General features: G+C 36.6%; 6 protein-coding genes across 7 annotated transcripts; 4 read left to right on the top strand and 2 right to left on the bottom strand.

Annotated features, from left to right (window-relative positions):
* Positions 1 to 21: 21 nt before the first annotated feature.
* Positions 22 to 2,871, bottom strand: LOC111491087 (sm-like protein LSM5). Its single transcript, XM_023139831.1, has 4 exons — positions 2,707 to 2,871; positions 2,482 to 2,605; positions 942 to 1,014; positions 22 to 418 (listed from the first exon to the last, which is right to left on the bottom strand). The coding sequence occupies exons 1-4, from the start codon at positions 2,738 to 2,740 to the stop codon at positions 386 to 388; spliced, it is 264 nt and encodes an 87-aa protein (XP_022995599.1). The 5' UTR covers positions 2,741 to 2,871; the 3' UTR covers positions 22 to 385.
* Positions 2,872 to 3,085: 214 nt separating this feature from the next.
* LOC111491084 (keratin, type I cytoskeletal 9-like) lies at positions 3,086 to 5,611 on the top strand. The gene is made up of 8 exons (XM_023139827.1): positions 3,086 to 3,338; positions 3,732 to 3,812; positions 3,897 to 3,985; positions 4,172 to 4,246; positions 4,402 to 4,535; positions 4,611 to 4,814; positions 4,938 to 5,015; positions 5,241 to 5,611. Exons 1-8 carry the CDS (start codon positions 3,216 to 3,218, stop codon positions 5,342 to 5,344), a joined length of 888 nt encoding a protein of 295 aa, XP_022995595.1. The 5' UTR covers positions 3,086 to 3,215; the 3' UTR covers positions 5,345 to 5,611.
* Positions 5,612 to 5,942: 331 nt separating this feature from the next.
* On the top strand, positions 5,943 to 8,611 carry LOC111491086. Of its 2 annotated transcripts, none has more exons than XM_023139830.1 (4): positions 5,943 to 6,673; positions 6,785 to 6,869; positions 8,092 to 8,332; positions 8,425 to 8,611. In XM_023139830.1, the coding sequence occupies exons 1-4, from the start codon at positions 6,621 to 6,623 to the stop codon at positions 8,442 to 8,444; spliced, it is 399 nt and encodes a 132-aa protein (XP_022995598.1). In that variant the 5' UTR covers positions 5,943 to 6,620; the 3' UTR covers positions 8,445 to 8,611. The 2 variants fall into 2 exon arrangements, with proteins under 2 accessions (XP_022995598.1, XP_022995597.1); XM_023139829.1 differs by lacking the exon at positions 5,943 to 6,673 and adding an exon at positions 6,964 to 7,279 and having other exon boundaries at positions 6,685 to 6,869.
* A 1,043-nt stretch (positions 8,612 to 9,654) lies between these two features.
* Positions 9,655 to 13,305, top strand: LOC111491085 (protein FAM98A-like). Its single transcript, XM_023139828.1, has 8 exons — positions 9,655 to 9,929; positions 10,986 to 11,066; positions 11,143 to 11,231; positions 11,448 to 11,522; positions 11,616 to 11,722; positions 12,296 to 12,505; positions 12,592 to 12,654; positions 12,878 to 13,305. The coding sequence occupies exons 1-8, from the start codon at positions 9,807 to 9,809 to the stop codon at positions 12,979 to 12,981; spliced, it is 852 nt and encodes a 283-aa protein (XP_022995596.1). The 5' UTR covers positions 9,655 to 9,806; the 3' UTR covers positions 12,982 to 13,305.
* Positions 13,306 to 13,891: 586 nt separating this feature from the next.
* On the top strand, positions 13,892 to 16,042 carry LOC111491569 (pantoate--beta-alanine ligase-like). Its single transcript, XM_023140532.1, has 5 exons — positions 13,892 to 14,616; positions 15,162 to 15,275; positions 15,352 to 15,483; positions 15,674 to 15,875; positions 15,951 to 16,042. Exons 1-4 carry the CDS (start codon positions 14,032 to 14,034, stop codon positions 15,788 to 15,790), a joined length of 948 nt encoding a protein of 315 aa, XP_022996300.1. The 5' UTR covers positions 13,892 to 14,031; the 3' UTR covers positions 15,791 to 15,875; positions 15,951 to 16,042.
* Positions 16,043 to 16,669: 627 nt separating this feature from the next.
* On the bottom strand, positions 16,670 to 19,341 carry LOC111491496 (vesicle-associated membrane protein 722-like). The gene is made up of 5 exons (XM_023140422.1): positions 19,029 to 19,341; positions 18,056 to 18,197; positions 17,815 to 17,935; positions 17,562 to 17,624; positions 16,670 to 17,058 (listed from the first exon to the last, which is right to left on the bottom strand). The coding sequence occupies exons 1-5, from the start codon at positions 19,216 to 19,218 to the stop codon at positions 16,915 to 16,917; spliced, it is 660 nt and encodes a 219-aa protein (XP_022996190.1). The 5' UTR covers positions 19,219 to 19,341; the 3' UTR covers positions 16,670 to 16,914.
* Between the last annotated feature and the right edge of the window lie 1,280 nt (positions 19,342 to 20,621).

Here is a 20,621-nt window from a genome sequence, read left to right as displayed (position 1 = left end):
TAAGAGCTAATGAAACCAAACTTCCTTTGTATAACTTGGCTCGGTTATCGATTTGGTTGAATCTCCTTCATTGTTTCAAAATCAGAAGTGTTTACTTACTTCAGGGTACTACTGCTCTAGCTTTTAAAACATTTGTGAATCCATTGAAAGCAATCAAATTCAGAATTAAGCCAAAAGATTTCCAGCCGAAGCAGTGAATATGAAGAAATCTAGATTCATATCGACGAAACACGGAACTACGACGCTTTACTTCAATCAAATACATGAAAGATGTCACCTGAGTCTTTCTACGTCCATAGAAAAGTAAATGTTTGGTGCTGGGAGCCAACCATAAAAATCGTGCAAGGTTTCCCACCCAAAACCACATGCTATTCATATTCTGCACTTATTCTGGGTCGGGCGATCCACCAGGGACAAGCTGCAAATCAACAATTTGCTTCAACAATCAGACGTTAATAAGAACTTCTAGTCCGTCTAGATGAGCTGCTAACAATCACATTGACTAACCTTAAAAGGACAACTAGACCAGCTTTAATGCACAATGAAACTACTTGACCATCCAACATTTGGCCTGAGTTCTCTAATTTTTTCCCTCAGCTTTGACTACATTAGTTCACATGCATGTTGACTAGTTTCAAATAACGTCCACATCAACTTGCTCACACATTGACTGATCTTACGAAACAACTACTTATATGAATGACATAAGAGGCACGCGAATTTAAGACTTGACTATTTAACCATTGGGACGAACAATGTGGTTCCTTTAAAATACTATTATTATCATTATAAAGATGGGGATTGGGGCACACCCACAACCATCATGAAGCTTGGCCTCTCTAACACAATCATTGTTCATTGGTCTAGGAGGAGATCGTCTAAAGACTTGTGGCTTCCCCAAACAAGTGCATGTAAACAATAAAACTGTGATTGTCACTTACAATAGCAATGTTGTTCCCATTGAGTAGAATCTGATCCAGCTTTGTTATCCGTCTCCCCTCGGCAGTGATCTCACTACAATGTAATACAGAGAGAGTGAAACAATATAGTAGATTGTAGAGAGCGCTATGTCTCTTGATTAAAACAAAGTCATTAGGTTCATAAAAAAGACAGCAACTCATACATGCCACAAGCATAAAAGACGTGCCAAGATCGGAATTTTAGGCCCAATGGAACGCACTCTAGATTTTGATTGGTAGAACAGGAAAGAAAATCAGCAATGGTGATATTAGCTCCAACAACAAGTACTCTTGTGAATGGATCGTTTATTGGTTAATTATAATTTAGATGTAGGCTTTATGAAGCCACCCTTTTTTGAATGAAAAGTTGAACGAAAGAAGATCACGAACTTATGACCACTTCAATATCCATATTAACCCAGTACTGAAAACATCAGAATAAGCTGAAACAAGTTATATGAAAAGCTTGAATAGTCAGTAAACTAGAAGGGGTGTCTAAGATCATAAGCAAAGACAATTTAACAATTTAACAACTCCTTGTGTTCTTACCAAATCGTTACTCCCTTTGTCAGTAACCATTGAGAATTCAAGTCAATTTTCATATATTTAATAAGGAAAACATCATGAGCTTTCCAATGATGAGTTAATTAAAACATCTTGATCATCACATTCAGAACTTGATGCTCAACTATGAGCTTCCCAATCTGGTTATATATCCACAACCGGACCCCGGAAGAGAAAAGTAAGCAATAATCTGCTAGCTTTACAGCTCCAAAAGGGAAAGGATAGAACAATAACAATCATGTATCCCGCTTAAATCTGTTTGCTAATTTTTCCTATCCCCAACATAGAAGAAGATAGTAAAATTGTACACTGATAGGGAACACGATTACTGACCCCCAATTTGTTGAGAATCAGGCGTGGAAAAAAAACAACAATGTGTATCAACCTAGGCAGAGTACTGCTTGACACTTGAGCCAACTTTTTCCTTCTACTTTACGAGAGATTTTGGTTCTCTACTTTACCTTACCTCCATGAAAAGAAACACTTTCATCAACGGAATCTCAGCAGGAACTGAACATGGCTAAGGTTATCCCCCTCTCTTGTTAACTCTTTTCCTTCTATTTCAGTATGGCATGAGATTATGGATCACTTTCCTCAACTTCTAAAGAAACCTCCAGTGTCCAGTTCCCTTCGAAAATTTGAATAAGGGAATTTCTAAACCTTAACTCAAAAGCTCTCCATAATTCAATGAAAATCACATGCTCAATAACTCAAATTGCTCTAGCGTAACATTCTCTGTCACTTTCAATCACGTTTCAATCCCTTAAACACAGACAAATACGACCTTGAGCCTAATACTTCCCTCTACTCGCCTCATATTCCCCCACACTAAAATCAACACATCAAACACTTCATATGAGAAAGAGAACAAACAGAACAGATTCAAACACAACAAATTATGCGAAATACAATGAGCAAACCAAAGAAATGTGAGTTTAGATCTCATAGAAGCCCTTACTATTCAGTAACATCTTCAAGAACCATGTTGACATAAACATCGAATCCTCTGAGAGTACCGACCAGTTCCTTGTCGCCTTTCATAATGACCCATATTTTCGACCCTATACATCGGTCGATCAACTCTGCAAATTATCATCAAAAACCAAGTAAATTAGAGTCCAATTCAATCGAAATAGGAGGGGAAAATGAGAAAAAAAAAATCGAAGAAGAAGCAGAAGCGAACCTGAGGGCAGTAGCTGCGAAGGATTGTTGGCCATGGATTGGAGGTCTTCGGCGAAGGCGAGCGAATCAAAGCAAGGGTCTGCGAATTGAAGCCGCGAATTCAGTTAAAAGTGCAAAGAGGCGCGAGGTCTTGTTTAGTGATTTCCCGTCCCGCCTCCTACTTCTTTTTCATTCTATGCTTCCCAAATTTCCTATATATTTTAAAAAATTAATTAATAAATAATTTATATTTTTCAATATAATTAAAATATTATAAATTAATTAAAATACTTTCAAAGTTTTTAATAATAACCTCTAACTTTTTAAATTTTTTAAAAATTAATTAAACAATATGTATTTTCTTTATTATTAATTTAGAAAAAAAAAAAAAAAAAAAAGGAAAACCTTCATTTCAGAGGGTTTAGTCTCCTCTCCAAAGATACAGTTAGCAACTCCTCTGTGGCGCGCTAGGGTTTCTGAGTATCTCTCATCATCTTCCTCCATCTATCGCTTCCCCGCCAGCACGACGCCATGGATAGGTATCAGAAGGTCGAGAAGCCCAAACCCGAGTTACCGATTAACGAAAATGAGATCCGAATCACTACTCAAGGCGCCATTCGAAACTACATCACATATGCCTCTACACTGCTCCAGGTATTTCCTCTTCCCATTCAATCTCCTCTACTCTTTACTTCCATCATCTGATTGCATTTCACACTGTCCGCTTGCTGATTCTTTTTTTCTTTTTCTCCCTATTTTGTGTGTGTGTGGCAATGCTGTGTCCGTTCTGTAGGATTCGGATCGTTTTTTTTTCAATTTGGAACTGTCTGTGTGTCAATCGATTCGTGCTGCTAGGGATTTTGTTCTTAGTTCTCGATTATTCGATAATTTCTGGGGTTGTCTGTGTAATTGTTTCGATATGTTAATTCGTGTATTCTTCTAGGTATTGGGAAGAACTTCATTAATTATCACTTATAGTTTAGTTACGAATGATAGAGACAAAAAACTGAATCACATTGAATATTGTTGTTCTTGGAACTTATTCAGGAAAAACGTGTCAGAGAGATCGTCTTAAAAGCAATGGGACAGGCAATCAGTAAAGCAGTGGCTATTTCAGAAATTATAAAGGTTTAATTCCTTAGAATATGCGTGCGTTTGAGTTCAAATGTTGTGTAGCTCGTAATTGATTAGCTTTGCGTATCCCCAAAACAGAAGAGAATACCGCGGTTGCATCAACTAATAGCCATCAGTTCAGTTAGCATAACTGATGTATGGGAACCAATTGAAGAGGGTCTTGTACCGTAAGTTCTCTTAATCTTTGCCTTCAGATTTAATTGTATAACAAAGAATTGAGAACCTGTTTGTCTTAGTTGATTTGCACTCACTCTATATGCGTCGCTCACTACTTTGTTGCATGTTCTATGGGTTTGTACTGTGTAGCTTACTCCTTTAGACGTGCACGAAATAACTTATAACATGTCACACAGGGTGGAGATGACTCGTCATGTCTCGATGATTTCAATTACATTGTCCAATCGAGAGCTAAATAAAAATTCTCCAGGGTAAGTTGTATCAGAAACTTTACTCAAGATATATGGCTGTATTTTTGCTGATTCTGCAATTTGGTATAAAATGTGGGATTTTAGCTACTTTTCTTACATATGTCGTGCTTCTGTTTCTTCCACATGTATGATTGTGAAATAACTTTTGTTTGTAGGTATCAAGCTCCATACTTTGTGGAACAGCCAAAGCAACAATATAACAATCAACAGCAGCCTCCTCAACAACAACAACAACAACAACAACAACCACCCAGACAACATCACATTTATCACAATGCTGCTAATGAAGGTGATTTTGACATTTTTACCGTTGGATTGTACCCTACCTCGTATAGATTTTGACATATTTTTGGCATTTTTGCAGATCCATATGGCCAAGGGAGAGGACGTGGTAGAGGGAGAGGGCGCGGTTGGGGAAGAGGTGGATATGGGAACTACCAAGGTAGATACGGCAACTACCAAGGTGGATACGGCCAGTACCAAGGTGGATACGGCCAGTACCAAGGTGGTTACGGCCAGTACCAAGGTGGATCTGACAACTACCATGGTGGATCTGGATATTATCAAGGTGAATATGGAATTATCAGATAGTTTAGATTGAAGTATGTTCTAAAGTGTTTACTGGATTGCATTAGCCTTCATACTGTTCTGGAGTAGGATTTTTAAATTTTGTGAGTTTTATTCATCATAGATAATGGGAACTATCAAGGTGGATATTCGAATTGGGGAAGAGGAGGTGGGCGGAGTAGAGGCGGCTGGGCTTATCGGGGTAAGTTTCTTTCTCTAATTTCTCCGCACATTGCGAAAATACAAGCCAAATCTGTCCTTGAGTTGTCTGTAGGAATGTTTTGAAAATTATTGCAATGCGGTGACTTGTTTAAGTTTTCTTCAAAATCATAGCCAGTAATGAAGGTGTATGTAGCTTCTGATCTTGTAATGTTTGCGAAATGCTCATGGGAACAAGGCGTTTCAAGCGATTATTTTCTTCCTGCAGGAGCTGGATATGAAAGAGGCAGAGGAGTAGGGGGTAGAGGTTATGGCCGTGGACGGGGGCGAATGGGCGGTCGGGCAAGGGGCAGTGGTGGAAACCAGGTTTAGTCGAAACATATTCGTTTGTTCTTCGTGCCTCTTACTTGAGCTAAATGCTTGCCTTGGCAGTGGGATGAACTATCACATATTTGTTGTTGATAGCTTGGAATTCGGTTTTCACAATTTCCAGCGTTATTAGGTTAGCGTATTTTTCTTTATAGATAATGTGGGAATGCAGCATTGTATCTGTGGGGCAAGGTTGTTTTTTGGTTCATGCTTTTGCATTTAGCTGAAGAGCAATCAATTTATTATTACTTATGTAATTTGTTTTATTCTTGTCTCTTCTCCAATATTCAATACTCTTTATTTTCGAGCCAACGAAAGCAAACTTAACCTAGTTAAAGATATATTCTCGATCAAGAGGTCAATACATAAGTAATGTTTTTAGTAGTTGAGGTCGCTACAAAGTTGATGTGAAAATACCAAACTGCCCCCAAAATACCTTGAAATAACAATTTGATCCACTAATTGGCCTGTGTAACCCATATGGATTAGGTACTTTGAGAGTACTAAAAATATTTTTACAAACTTAATGCCTACCAGACCTTTCAAAAAACGAAGGAAAAAGTGACACGTAAGTGAAGAGCTACAACAAGTCATCTAATGTGAATTTTAAAAAAGAAAAAAAGAACGACAAAAGTTCGTCATCTTTTCAGCATTTGGTTGTCCATTCAAACATTTATAATAGCAAACTATAGTGGGATAGCGACTTAACATCATTAAATTGTCATTTTGTAGAAACTGCATTTACATTTACCAACTTACCATATAAGTGGGACGGAAAACGAGATGGGGAATGAGTTTCTCGTCCCCATTGAGTGGATTTTTTCTACCCGCTCCCTCGCTCATTCCCTACTTAAATGGAGTCAAAGCTCTCGTAGGCCCTTATCATGGGACCCATCCACATTCATCCAAGTGTAGGGCTCAAGCAAGTGTCACATGGGTCAAGCTATGTGGTAATCTCAAAATGAAAAAAATTATTCAAAAAACCGTCACAAAATATTTGTCTCTTAATGAGTTTGCACAATGTGTTTATGTTTTAATATTTTATTTTGGCATCTTGTGTTGTTTATAAATTACTCAGATCACATGCCACCTCTCTTATACTCATTGCTTGCTTATCTTCAGCATCTTCCTTAGATTCTCATTCCAAAAATTTCTCTCTGTATTCATTTTCCCTCACAGCCTTTCTCAGTGAACACAGGGAATCTTCAGCAAAGGGACAGCACAGCCAGATCTCTAAGCCCTTTCCCTTTTGACCCAAAGTTTGTCACCTTTCTTCGACATGTGCAAAACCCCTTTTAAAGGAACCTCCTTCTACCAATCACACCCATGCAGGTACCACTTTCAAACAGCTTTGCTTTGTAGAAGTTCCTAAAAATGATGGCTTTTCTCTCTGTTTTTTCTGTTAAATCTTAATGGATTTTTTGTTGTTTTGATGCATTGCAGCAACTTCTTCAATGGGTTTTCAAGGAAACTAGTGAAAAAGATGGACATAGGACTTCACATTCCACCAAGAAGGGAGCAAGTTGGGGTAAGAGAAAAACTGCACACTACCTGTTTGATAAAATGTCGAAGTGGTAGTGATTTGTCTTGAGAGTCATGAATGTTTAACTTGAATCTGCTAGATCAAAGGAGATAGTGGTGTCTAGTCCAAGAACTGCGGACTTTGATAACATGCAACAATATTGGATCCAAAAGATGATAAACGAAGATATTGCTAAGGGAATGAGAGAGATTGGTCAAATGGCAGATTCTCCTTCTGTTCATGCAGGCACCAAAGTCTTGCCAATCACTGATACCACTTCAGTAGAGCAATGCAGCAAAAAAGATGTTATCTCCAATGGGGAGACAAAAATCAAAGCCAAATCAAGAATGAAGGAGCTTTTGAGATGGGCTGTGGCTTCAAAATCAAAAAAAGGAGGGAAGTTCATCACTGACAAGGTGATTTCTTAACTTCTTAACAACTTGCCCTTGTTTGGATATTGGATTAGATCATTTTCCTCTTGAACTACCACGAAATTTAATAGCTTAAGCTCATAAGTTAAGGTACTATATTCTCGACACTCTTGTTAAGTGTGGACTCGGGGATTAGCATGATTCGAAGAATCGAAAACGTGAACAATACTAACTTCGGTCGAGAGGAAGTGATATTGCAGGGATTTGAGCTTATGGCTCTAGTTATGATATAATTTTAAATTGCTACCAAACCTGTGGGATCCCACCTCAGTTGGGAGGAGAACAAAACATTCTTTATAAGGGTGTGAAAACCTCTCCCTAACAGACGCGTTTTAAAAACTTTGAGGGGAAGTCCTGGTGTGGGAACCTCTTCCTAATAGACGCGTTTTAAAAACTTTGAGGGAAAGCCCTAGTTTGAAAATCTCTCCTAGGCAGATACGTTTTAAAAACTTTGAGAGAAAGTCTTGGTGTGGAAATCTCTCCTTAGCAAACGTGTTTTAAAAACCTTGATGGAAAACTTGGAAGGGAAAGCTCAAAGAGGACAATATCTGCTAGTAGTAGGCTTGTACTGTTACAAAACCCAAAACTTGAACTCATCGTTTTCTATGTTACTAAATCAATAATTAATGGTGACTGTGATTTGTATCCATGCTGAACATGAAAGAAACAAAAACACTAACATAACTATGTTTTGCTTTCTGATGGTTTATACAGTCTTATTTCACAGTCAATAAGTTTTCTATAGTTGAAAGCTATACACAGTACTGAATGGCTCAAAATTATGCAAATTCTTTCAGGTATCACGAACACGAAACCAAGAAGCTCCTGGCTGGGACGATGATCAAGCGAGCAACGACTCCCGCAAGATCAGTTTCAGATGGGAAGCTGAAAGACGCTCCTCCGTTTCCTCAACCTACTCATCGGTATCGCGAGTTTCCTCCTTCAAGAACTGTTCCATTACCCTTAATTCCACTGCCATTGAAGAAATCAATCACTGTTATCCAAGAAAAGGAAGCTGGATCACTACAGATTCTGAATGTAAGGCTCTAAAACTGACCTATATGAAAATTATTATGAAACAAAAGCATGAGGAACTGACTGAATTCCCTTCTCTACCTTGAAACGGACAGTTGTTGTGCTAGAGCTGTGAAGGAAAAGGAAGACAGATTATCAACTGTTTGATCTCCTTGCAATCTGTGAATTGTCAGAGGATTTTTATGTAAATTTTTTGAAGTATCTGTGAAGAACATGCATCTGAAGTAACATTTTGAGTGTAATTCAAACCATCATCTAAAAGTCTTTAGTGTAACAGGGTAACTGAGCTTCACATCTGCCTTCCTTTTTCACTACGTGAAACTTTTCGGGTTTTCGCAGGTCGAGCTTGAGATCACTCAACAAGCATCTTAGGACAACTGAGCTTCACATTTGCCTCCCTTTTCACTATGTGAAACTTTTCGGGTTTTCGCAGGTCGAGCTTGAGATCACAACAGGCATCTTAGGATAACTGAGCTTCATATCTACCTTCCCTTTTTGCAACGTGAAACTTTTTGAGTTTTCGCAGGTCGAGCTTGAGATAAGAATAGGCATCTTAGGACGAGTATCACTCATTTAGATGTTTCATTCTTTTCTTTCGAGTTCAAGCAATTTTGACATTTCATCTTTTCTATCTATCTACTAATCGATGTTTGTGTGAGATCTCATGTCGTTTGGAGAGGAGAACGAAACATTCTTTATAAGTGTGTGGAAACCTCTATTTAGTAGACGTGTTTTAAAATCGTGAGGCTCACGACGATACGTAATGGATCAAAGTGGACAATATCTGTTAAGAGTGGACTTAGGACGATTACAAATGTCATCCACCCTCAAGGGGTGGATAGTGAGATGATCATTTGTCATAGGGGTATGGAAATTTCTCCCTAGCTGCATCTTAAAATTATGAGGCGACTAAAATTGTGAGGCGACAGACGACTAAAATTGTGAGGCCACAACGATATATAACTGGTTAAAACGAACAATATTTGTTAGCGGTAGGCTTGGTTTAACCCAATAAATTGGGAAAAAGTTTGTAGAGATATTTTAAATTTTTTTGAGAATTGAAACGAAGATGAATTTTCATCTAGTAATTTTAAAATAAATTATTAATCGTTAATTATTAAGGCTTAATTATTCAAATAATTTGAGGCCCACAATCTAATGGTTGAAAAAATAAGTAAAATCTAAACCGTCGGTGCAGTTTACGCGCCAAATTCGCAAATAATGTTGCACCAAAAAAAAAAAAAAAAGAAAAAAAAAAAGAAAGGAAATTGTGGAACCTGGCGAACCGATTTCGTCTGTAGTTTATAAGGAAAGTGAGAAAAATTCAGGGGTTTTAGCCTCCTTTCCCCCATTTCTTTCTTCCAGCTCAAAACCATACACAAACACTCACACTCAAGCTTTCTCCCCTTGCCCGTTAGGGTTCCTGATTTCTTCATCTTCTTCCCTCTTTCGCTTCCCGCCTTGCTGAAGCACTGCCATGGATAGATACCAGAAGGTCGAGAAACCTAAGCCTGAATCTCCGATAAGCGAAAATGAAATCCGCATCACCAGCCAAGGCGCTATCCGAAACTACATCACTTATGCTTCCACCCTACTGCAGGTACCATGTCACTGTTTCTTTGATCGATTCTCATTATCTATTGTATTTCATTTCGTCTTTTGTTGGAGTATCTTTGTTTTATTCTTTCTACTGATTTTTCGTAATGCTGAATCTGTCTTATGAGGTTGGGTTTCTGAGTGTGGATTGTGCATACATGAGACGTATTAGTCAAGTTTTAGGAGATTTTCTTGGTTTCTATTAGTTTTTGCATTTTTTTTTTTGTAATGTTAGTCGGCATTTGTTGTGTTGGTATATTGCTGGTGTATTGATTTCTTTTCTTCTACTTGTGACTTCTGAGGGATGTTTGCTCGCTGGCTGACGCTTTGCCGTAATTTGCATTGACTGTGAAAGTGTTGTTAGTTTAATGCACGAGTTATGGTACATCGTAATCTGCGATAGCTCGTTAGATGTCATCAGTTCTGTTGATTATCTACGGTCCTTATAGTTTTTTCTTCTAATTTTTCGTGAATTTGTAGTTTCGGCATTATTTTCTTATAAGAAGAAAAGATACAGTTGAATCTATGCTTTATACTGTATTCTCAAATCGAGTTATTATGTTAAGTCATTGATCATGTGGAGCTAGGTGTTTCTGTATTAACTTGACGTGATTTTTGGCTCAGGTTTCTTCCGGTTGTACACATGTTTTTCAATATGTAAATTGACCGTCAAGATACATTACGTTATTGTTTTTCTTATAAAAAGAATGACATACACTACAGCTCATGTTCTACAATGTAATATCATGGAGTTTGGTGTTTCTTTATTATATTGGCTTGATTTTTTGGATCATAGATTTTTTCAATTTGTATATTTCTAATTTTTTATTAGAAGAATTTAATTATTAATTTTATTCATGGGATCAAGTTTAATGTTTCATTGTTATATGTGCAATTAGTTGATGATTTCAATTGCTATTTTTTTTATTCAGGCTAGACTTGGATTGCAAAGCTTAGCTATATTTAATTGTTTATTCAGACATATTTCTAAGCGTGTTACTCAAGTGAGAATGTTCCTTTTATGTTTTGGTTTAATATATCACATTTTTCACTCACCCAGGACAAACGTGTTAGAGAGATAGTCTTGAAAGCCATGGGGCAGGCAATCAGTAAAGGTGTTGCCATTGCAGAAATTTTAAAGGTTTGAGTTCTTTACGTTCTGCAACTGTGCATGTTTAATATTTTATACTCAGCAGGCCAGTTTCATCCTCTAACAGAAGCGAACTCCACGGTTGCATCAAGAAACTTCCATCAGCTCAGTGAGCATAACTGATGTATGGGAACCTATTGAAGAAGGTCTTATACCGTAAGTTTTTTAATATCTAGGATTCTCTGTTAATTGCCTAATAATGACCTATGCACTTCCTGCGGGTTGGTTTCTTTATGCTTGTATGCACAACTTTGCATTGTGTGGCTTCGTACTCTTTAGTTTGCAATTACAGATTTTCTTATTGCTGCGAGTATGTAGCTTTATCATACTGTTCTGCAGATGTTTAACAAATAATCTCTGAGATATCTGCAGTGTGGAGATGACTCGCCATGTCTCAATGATATCAATTACCTTATCAAATCGAGAGCTAAATAAAAACGCTCCTGGGTAAGATAATCTAGTCCTTAATGTACTGCTTTCCATTTTTGTGCTGAAGTTTCTTTAAGAGTGTTTAAGAATAAAAAATGTTATTATTTGTAGGTACCAAGCTCCAAATGTTGTGGAACAGCCAAAGCAACAATATAATCTGCAGCAGCAACAACAACAGCCAAGACAGTCTCGTCCTTATTACAATGCTATTAATGAAGGTGATAGTTCAATCTGAAAACGATTTATTGTTAATTTGTGAAAATGTTATATCTTCCACCCTACATAGTGCAGCAACAATACATAAAAAAAAAAAAGACATGGAAACAGAATCAAGAGAATTTAGAATTCTTGGGATCCACCATACGTCATTTCGTAAGTAAAGAAATCAAATATTCAAGGTTAAATCTTCTTGAGCTTCCAGTATCTCATTACCAACCTTACCTTAAAAACAGACGCCCAAACCCCCCGGGGGGGTTGATCCCAGTGAATTTGGGCTTTGGGATGTTAGGGCAGGACTAGATGTTGGTTGAAGGTTCGAGATACTGGGTGGGAATCTTTAGGAAAGGAATCAGTTGATGTTACTGGAGAATAACGTAGTTTCATACAATAAGCACAAACCACACAAATCTCCCCCCCGAGATTGGCCACACCCAATTGATTCTAATTCATTGGGAAGGTCAAGTCTGTTCCTGGACAATCTATAAACAATGTTTAATGGAGACTGAACTATTAACTGTTGGATTATGGTTCTCTCATACTTGAACTCTGAGACATTCCTGCCCATATAGCAGATCCATATGGCCAAAGCCGAGGTCGTGGTAGAGGGAGGGGACGTGGTTGGGGCAGAGGTGGATATGGAAACTACCAAGGAGGATATGGCAACTACCAGGGTGGATATGGAAACTACCAGGGTGGATATGGCAACTACCAAGGCGGATCTGGCAACTACCAAGGCGGGTCTGGTAACGGCTACCAAGGTGGATCTGGCGACAACTATCAAGGTGAATATGTTTTCCTCTTTCATTTTCATTTACGCCAATCCTTGAGTACAGCCTAATATATAGTTTCTATTTTGTTGTCAACATAGATAATGGTGGGTTCTCAAACTGGGGTAGAGGAGGTGGGCGAGGCAGAGGTTGGGCATATCGTGGTAAGTTTCTTTCTCAACTTTCTTTTTCTTTTCAGAATCGTTTGTTGATTAGTGAGGTCTGGTAACTGTCATTTTGCAGACTTCGTTGATGTTTTGTGCCACCAAATTATTGTTAAGCTCTTGTGATCTTTACATTTAAGATTTCTTAGAACAGAGAGATGAAACAATCATGTGGTTAGTATGGATCGAGTTAAATTGTTTGAATCAATTGCATTCCTTTCAGGATCTGGCTATGATAGAGGCAGAGGGGGTAGGGGTTACATTCGAGGTCGGGGGCGGATGGGTGGACGAACAAGGGGCAGTGGTGTTGGTAGAAACCAGGCTTAGTTAAAAAGTTATTCGTTCTTTTTACTTGAGCTAAATGCTTTGCCTTGGCCATTTAAGATGCTTTTTATCTGAATATAATGTTTTTAATAGCGTGGAAATTTGGCTTTTTAGAGCGTTGTTGAGCAGTAGTTTCTTCTTTTGCCTGTGGTAATGTGGTGGGCAAGGTTGTTTTTGTTCATGTTTTGCATTTAGCTTTATAAGAGCAGTCAGTTCGGTTCATTCGCAGTGTAATTTGTTTTTTTTTTTTTTTTTTTTTTTACCCATACGTTTTCCCGTACCTAGCATCTTTATGCTATTATTATTGTATTCTTTTCTACTTAGTTCGTTTCCATAGTTTCTTTGTTTACACCCTTCGGAAAAATTAATCTTATTTTTTTGTGCCTTTGGAAGAAAAAAAAAAGGAAAAAAAAAAGTAAATAAAAATTACGTAGAAGATGAGAGGAGATTCTCGAGGATAAGGATTCAATGACTTTGAAAGAATTGAATGAGTAGTAAGAATTAACCTCAACTAAAGTATAATATATTTCAAAAAAATAGGTATTAAAATGATATTCCAACTTATTAAGTTGCTAGGGATTTATTTAGTTTTAAAATGAAAAATGTGTAATAGGTCCATAAATATTTAAATTTTATTAATTAGTTATTCAACTTTAAAAAAATATCTAATAAATTTTTAAATTTTAAATTTTGTATCAGACAATTTAAGAAAAAAAAAACGAATAAATTAATATAAGTATTAAAGACTACAATAAGATGATTAAAAAATACTTAAAAGATATTATATAATATAATAAGATATAAATATATATTTTTTTAAGTACAAAATATCATTTAGAAAAAGTGAATAAATTCTGAGAATCATAAGTTTAAAAAAAGAAAATATTAAAAACATTCATTCAGACTAACCTTTTAAACCGCTTGAAGCATACGTGGCCTCGGCGCCACGGATACGGATATCGATGTGGATCTCCCTCCAAATTCGATCACACAGAAAACCTTGATTTTGATCGACCAGTTCTATTCACTCTGAAATTGCAGTTCCAATCTATTATGGCGGGGAAGGAGAAGCCGAAAATAATTACAGACAAGAACCAGATGAGGACATGGACGAGGAGCATGAGATCCCAAGGCAAAACCATTGCCCTCGTTCCCACCATGGGATTTCTTCACGACGGCCATCTCTCTCTAGTCCAAGAAGCTCAAAAGCACGCTCAACTCGTCGTGGTCTCAATCTACGTAAACCCTGCCCAATTTGCCCCTTCCGAGGACTTGTCCACCTATCCTTCAGATTTCGACGGCGACATTCGGAAGCTCGCGGCGGTTCCTGGAGGAATCGATGTTGTTTTCCATCCTCACAATCTATACGACTATGGACTTGAATCGGATTTGGATCGTGGCGCAAATGGCGGCGGTTTTGGTGGAAGGGCGGCGGATTCTTGCCTGGAGGAGTCTGGTTCAGAGCATGAGACATGGGTGAGGGTCGAGCGATTGGAGAAGGGGATGTGTGGGAGAAGTAGGCCTGTTTTCTTTAGAGGAGTTGCCACCATTGTTACCAAGTTGTTTAATGTTGTGGAGCCTGATGTTGCAGTGTTTGGAAAGAAGGATTATCAGCAATGGCGGGTTATACGCCGGATGGTGAGTCTTTACTTTCGTTTGTTTCTTTATGGGATTGAAGAAGGTGAATGGTTTGATTTTGACATAATTCCTTATTTGTCATCTGAAGTTGATTGCTTAATTGTAAGATTTATGAACTTTCTTTGCATTCATCTTGACAGAGAGTGCTAAATCTCCGCTGTTTGTGAGACTCTGCAAATGTTAAACTTGTTTTAAAGGGATAATGATCAATCCCATTGATGAACAAGTAGCTTAAGTTCTCAATAATGTGCAAGAAAAGCACTTAGGAGGGTCGATTTGACTCTAATTCAAGCTCAGAACTGATGGTTTTTTCGGTTGCTAGCAATATAGCCCATAGGGCATGACTTGAATTCATGACCCTTGAAGTTCATTAAGTTCTGATCTTGATAGTTCAAAATTTGGGTTGGGCAGTTAGCCTCTTGGATGTTATATGTTTCTCTGAACTTCTTGGCTTATAATCGTTTGTTCTAGATTTCAGCAGTTCTTGGGTTTATTACCACTGATGAATGATGATAATATTTCTCATAACTTCAGCTCCTTTGTAGGTTCGAGATCTTGATTTTTCTATAAACATCGTGGGGTCGGAAATCATGCGCGACACCGATGGTCTTGCAATGAGTTCTCGCAATGTGAGGCTCTCACCTGAAGAAAGACAAAAGGTTTTCTCCATTACAGTGTCTACATATTGGCTTTGTGTCATTTATGATAGAATGAGTAATTGGGTTCTGTCCATAGGCATTGTCTATAAACAGGTCATTGTCAAAAACAAAATCTGCAGCAGAAAGAGGTGAACTTAGTTGCAAGAGATTAAAGAACTTGGTTGTGGAAGAAATAGAAGAAGCCGGTGGGCGACTTGATTATGCTGAGGTGAGCCCTCCATGACTTAAATTAGGAACTCTTTCAGACTTGAGCCTATATTTAGTCAAGTTTAACGTTACTTTAACCGATATTAACTGCAAAAATGATAGCGTTATTTTTCAAAAACACCTTGAAACTTGAAACAACAAAGCTAGTTCAGTGAGAGATTGTTTCATATGGTTGTTGTTGTTGGGAGCAGATTGTGGAACAAGAGAGTTTGGAGGTGGTGGAGGAGATAAAGAGTCCAGTTGTGATGTTGGTTGCTGCCTGGTTTGGCAAAGTCAGGCTCTTAGACAACATGGAAATAAGCATTTGAAGATGTAATGCTCATGTGTGTTTAAGCTTATCTTAGGAGGGGGTGGCTTCTGAATTATGGCAAAGTTTTTAGATGCATAGATTACATTCTAAATTATGCGAAGAAAAAAAAAAAAAAAAGATTACATTCTAAATTATGCGAAGAAAAAAAAAAAGATTACATTCTATTATATTCAAGAAACTTTTATTTTAAAGTTAATTTGATTAGGAATTAATATATTTGTGTCTGACATAGTAAATTATGTTAATATTATTGATTGCTTTGAAATGAAAGTTATGTACACTTCAATTTTTTACAACCAACCACCTTGTAAATTTGTCTTCTATTTTTATGAAAAAAGTTCCTCAATTTCATTTTTTTAGAGCAATTTTGAAGTTCAAAGATTAAACTTTTTTAAGTAAAATTTTTTGTATACAGAAATTTAGGCTCTCTAATTGACTTATGGCCTTGCACCAACATGCGGACAAGAAAAAACACCAATCAAATGATTCGTTACCTTCTGTGGGTCAGACGATAAGTTTTGTAAAATCCAACAGGCATGAATGTTGGTCTTGAACCTATTCATCTCGGGGAGAAGCATAGGTAGGGCATGGGCAATAAAAGATCCTTTTCCACAGCCGTGGTCCAGAGGTGTCTTAGCCACAAAAGCTACCTATATTATATGGGCATGGCTTAGCTAGTCGTTGGATTTACATACTACAACAAATACCGGGACCAGTTGCAGCATCGACTCGACAAGGTTTATCACAATTAGGTAAGAACTTAGTCAGTAGTCGAGTCAGGACACAGTAAACAACCCTTTGCATCCCTTACATTTCAGAAAATGCATGGATGAGGCTGTCAAATCTCGCATGAAATTGAACCAAAAAAATGTGCCTAAACCATGTGTTATTCACAACCACGTGTTTATTATTATTTAGCAAACAAATGATCTACTTCCCTTTCAGAATGTCAAAAGAATATAACCACACAGCACAACCTATACAAAGCAGAGTCCTTGGGTATGTATGGATAAGAGAAACATGGAAACGAAAGATCTGTACAATAAACAAGCAACGTATGAAACTGTCCGAGTAAGACTGATACCATCACCAACATCCTAATGCTTCAAGGGGGAGGATTCATCAACATTTGAAGCCCCCACAGACGGACAAAATGATTATCAGAATCAAGGCAATTACGATCGCAAGAACTATCAGCTTTATCTTCATGTTCTGATACCACATCTTCCTCCTCATTTTGGTTCCTTGCTGCCTAAAATCTTGTGCCTGCAGATAACGTGTTAATAAAATTGTGTCAATTCATAGTAAGATTGTGTATTTCCTCTTTTGGAAACGTAATTCACTGTTTTTAAGACAATGAATTACGTTTCCAAAAGAGGGAGAATGTAAACTCCCACAATGTCAATAGTCCATCGGAATTACAGAACCGACCCCATAGCTACATCCAGCATGATACTCCGACACGAATAAGCCAAAAGATTAAAAGAAAAATAAAACTCAAATGCTTTATGAAGTTGGTGCCCACTCACACGTTTTGAATTCAATGCCCCTTTTATTGAAGTATATAGCATAGTAACAGATTCATTTTTTCAACAACTAGCAGAGTGTTGAGACAAACAAATATGCTATATTTAAATGCTGTGCATTCATGAACTAAATTTACTCTAATTCATACAACATCTATACTCATGCATCATACAGAATAATGTATCATTTCTAGATCACCAATCATAATTTAGCGGGGTCAAGCAAAAGGATCTGACAGTGACCTGAGATCGAAGGTTTTCTGTCTTATCCACCAGAAGCTCAATCTTCTCTCCACGATCAAGAACCTGTTAAAAGAACAATTAGGAAATAGACACAATATTTGCATATCCATCAACATAAAATACAATCGAAAATTAAATCAGATAAAATGTTATAAGAACAGAGGAAGGCATTTCCCTAAATTTGAAGATCGAAAGGAAAGGAGGAATGTAATGGCCGTAGGTAGTAGGCGGTGGACAACAAAATTTATTTTACCTTCTCAATGTTCTCCATCATTACTCCTTTGACTTCAGAAACCTGTGCTTTCACTTTGGCAAGCTTACTGATCTCCTCTGGGTGCTCCACACAATACTGCATATGCTCCTTCAGTTTAGACCTATATAAAAATTATAGTTATTGGAATCGAAATCCTGGTAATGCTACATGCATTTTTACATATATATAGTGTTAGATAAGAAATAAAGGGGAATTTATTTAATAATTCCCAGGCCCGTACCCAAATTCTTTGTTCAGGCTATTGGCAGTTGCTGTCATGGCCTTCCCACCTCCATATCTCTTCACGAAATCCTCACATACTCGTTCAAGGAATGCAATAGGGATCTGTCTGCCAGCAGCCTCAACTGCAACCACACAGTAAGCTGCAAAGTGAAAGAAATGGAATCGATTAGATTTACTCATGTAAGTGTAGAAACAGTATGGGGAATGAGAAAACACAGAGGTCTTTAGGATCCAAATTCAGTCGCTCAAGAATTTGAAGCATAGTCTTTCTCGTGGAAGCACAAATATATCGATGTATATGTTTTATGATTGGATAATACAACTTTATTGTATTGCATGCTTTTCCAAAACTAGACAATCTTGTTTCATCCAAAACTAAATAATCTTGTATTGTATGCCATTTCGTCATCATATACAGAGGCGGTTGAAGTTTCAAGGCTCTAGAAACATCGGTACGTGACCAAGTATTCGAATATCATGTCTGCAATAGTTCTTTCGCATTAACTAACTCAAGAAACAAGTTCGAAAAATAAAAGCGAAATAAGTCTCCACAATCAGTTAATAAAACGATGTCCAAGTGGAATATTTAAAGAACTCGTTCAAGAATCGACCAAGGAATTTTCACGATCATGCTTTTAGATACATAAAATCTTTCAAAATGGAATGATAGTCATAGAACTGGATTCTCCATTAATGATCTCAACAGCGTATTACTAAACGATTCTTAAGACAGTAGTTTCCTACAACAACGCGTAAGCGTTTAACACAGCAGACAAGAATCGTATCGGAGGCAAATATCGATACAAAAACACACTAATACTGACGACAAGAATCAGAAAGAATCGCATAAACATACATACATAACAGTTGTTCAGATTTAGCAATAAACAATCAAGAGACGAAAGCCATGAAAACCGTATGAAAAAGGATGCAATCAAAGTAAGTATTGAAGAGGAGACGGAGAAAGTTACTGAATCCATTATCGACGAGATAGTTGAAGGTATGTCCATCGCAATTGTAAGTGAACTTGTTGTTGGTGGCGGGAAGCTTCTGGAGGCACTGCGAGGCTATAGTGGTGAAATTTCCGGTGAACTCCGTGTACTCTGCGAGAATCACAGTACCGCGCGCAACGAAGCTGTAGATCAAGGATTGCTGCCCCATGGAAGAAGATGAATCTTGCCCTAAATGAAACCAGAGGAGAGGGAAAGTGGATAGAATAAGAAGGCTTCGCTTCAATGGGAAGCTCGAAAAGTTGGCATGACTGCGTTCTGTGAGTTAGTTGTAGCTACCCTTGATCACATCGAAAATAACGGAAATGCCACGCTACATTTTTAAACAAAATTAACTTATAATTAACCATTTTTAGAAAAAAAAAATTAATTAAATTAAAAATGATTAGTATGACACTTTTAGTAATTTGAGATATTTAAAAATATTTTAAAACAAATTAATTAACAAAAATGCATTAAAATTAAAATACTTACAAGATATATTACTAAAAAGGTATTAATATATATTTATTGTTTTTCAAACAATATGATGACGTGGAAAGTTCGTTTAGACACGCAAAACGCGGCAAATATGATTTTCAACATTGGCCAATTAAGCGCACCGTTTTGACCGCTAACCAAATCTTGTGGCTTTATAATTAAAATTTAATTAATTTTTACATTTTAAAATTAAAATAGTTAATATATTGATTAGACAGGTGTGAATAATAATAATAATAATAATAATAATAAATAAATAAATAAATAAATAAAAGGTATATCACGTGGTAAATAAGATATGTTTTTAACTTGCCTCAATCGGTCCAAGTTGAGATTAATTAAGAATTTAATATAGAAATTAAATGTTATAAATGTAAAATTAGTCAATAGGCATATATGCAGATTTCAAAGTGGGGAAAGAATAAAGAGATTTAATATTAATATGATATGTGAATATTTATATGGCTGGAAAATTCATATTCTATATTATATGCTTTTTTTTTTTTTTTAATATTTGATTCTTTATTTCAAAATTAAAAATGCTCCTTTTTCTCCCTTTTCCCATCCGACAAAGGGAACTCGACTTACCTTTGTTTATTTTTTGTTTTTACTTTAAAAAATGGCCGACCATTTTTTAATATATATGATTTTTTATTTTTATTTTCCTTATAAATATATAAATAAAATGTTAATTATACTTTTTATGTAAGTCGTACATTCCAAAAGCATGGCATATGTTTGAATATTATATTTTTATTCAACTATGAAATTGGGGATATTTCAAAATTGGATTAAAAAAATTAAAATTATAATGTGGTGAGGTAATTTGCATTTCCACATTTAGCAATTATCAATTTAAACACATTTTTTTAGTTATTATTATGATAAATAAATAAACATATATATATATATATATATATATATATATATATATTGCAAATATAGCATGCATAATAGTATAGTTCGGGTTATATGTCACAACCCTATTATGAATAGAGTAGCTTGTGATGCTCACGTCGAGACAAATCAAAGTGGTGACCATTAAGTGACAACCATTTGGCTATGCGAAGACCA

The sequence above is a fragment of the Cucurbita maxima genome, unplaced genomic scaffold (assembly GCF_002738345.1).
Source record: "Cucurbita maxima cultivar Rimu unplaced genomic scaffold, Cmax_1.0 Cma_Scf00016, whole genome shotgun sequence".
Taxonomy (NCBI): Eukaryota; Viridiplantae; Streptophyta; class Magnoliopsida; order Cucurbitales; family Cucurbitaceae; genus Cucurbita; species Cucurbita maxima.
This window is presented reverse-complemented; position numbering and strand designations above follow the sequence as displayed.